The 1,178-nt window shown below is 38.5% G+C and overlaps 1 protein-coding gene across 1 annotated transcript in view; it reads left to right on the forward strand.

Annotated features, from left to right (window-relative positions):
- Positions 1-304: 304 nt before the first annotated feature.
- LOC110036309 overlaps positions 305-1,178 on the forward strand; it is a 1,585-nt gene continuing 711 nt past the window's right edge. The window contains exon 1 of the mRNA XM_020740715.1: positions 305-1,111. Coding sequence (XP_020596374.1) covers positions 305-1,111 — 807 coding nt within the window. The remainder of the gene's footprint in view (positions 1,112-1,178) is intronic.

Here is a 1,178-nt window from a genome sequence, read left to right on the forward strand (position 1 = left end):
TATATATATATATGTATATATACATACATCTTTGAGGTATATACATAGCTACAAGAGGTTTAAGGCAAGGGGATCCACTATCACCCACCATCTTTGTACTTGCAATTGATTATTTGTCCAGAATGCTTGATGAAGCCTTGCTGAATCATAGTTAAAACAGATACCACCATAGATCCAACTTGCTATTACTCATTTACTATATGCTGATGACATAATGGTATTCTCCAAAGCCAGCAAAAATGCTATCAAAAAAGTTATCAGAAAAGTCTTCCAAATCTTACAAAAGTTCCAAGCTCTTTCAGGTATGGCATTCAATCCAGCAAAGTGTCAGATGGTATTCTATAAACATGTATCCTCCACTCACAAACTTTGGGCATCTGATTATACTGGTTTCACAACTACTCAACTCCCTATTAAGTACCTTGGCGTGCTTCTTATCACTGGCAGAACCAAACAAACTCAGTTTGACGAGGTACTGAATAAAATATCTAACCTTCTCAATAGGTGGACACAGACTTTCTTGTCTAATGGGGGAAGAATTACCTTGTTAAAGAGCATAATCACTGCCTTCCCAGCTTATATATTGCAGATGACTACTATAAAGAAAAGCACTCAAATACGGCTGGAGAGACTGTTTAATAAATTCATGTGGTCTGGTCAAAGACAGCAAATGCATTGGGCTTCCTGGAGGAAAGCAGCTAAACCTCAAATTGTTGAGGGAATTGGCTTTAAGGACCTTGATCAACTCCTTCAAGTCAATTTCTGTAAACTCTGGATTAAGTTTAGGACACAAAATTCACTGTGGGCAAAATTCATGTGGGGTAAGTATTGCAAAGATCAGCACCCCACACTGGTCCTAAGGAAATTTGGTGATTCTAGAATTTGGGTGAAAATGCTGAAAATCAGACAAATTGATGAAACCAACTACAGTTGGGAGCTGGGAAATGGGGAAATCAATTTTTGGCTTGACAATTGGTGTCCCAAAGATTGGCTCTCCGCCATCACCAATATCTACAATAGTGAATTGAAAGTGGCTGATTGTTGGGATGGTGATAACTGGTCCCTGGGTAAGTTAGCAAGTATTCTGCAACCTCACTCTATTACCAAAGTGGCAAGTATAAAATTTAACAGAAATTATTGCCGACAAAATCTTATGGCAGACTACTTCCCACCGAAGC

The sequence above is a fragment of the Phalaenopsis equestris genome, unplaced genomic scaffold, assembly GCF_001263595.1.
Source record: "Phalaenopsis equestris unplaced genomic scaffold, ASM126359v1 Scaffold204953, whole genome shotgun sequence".
Classification (NCBI taxonomy): Eukaryota; Viridiplantae; Streptophyta; class Magnoliopsida; order Asparagales; family Orchidaceae; genus Phalaenopsis; species Phalaenopsis equestris.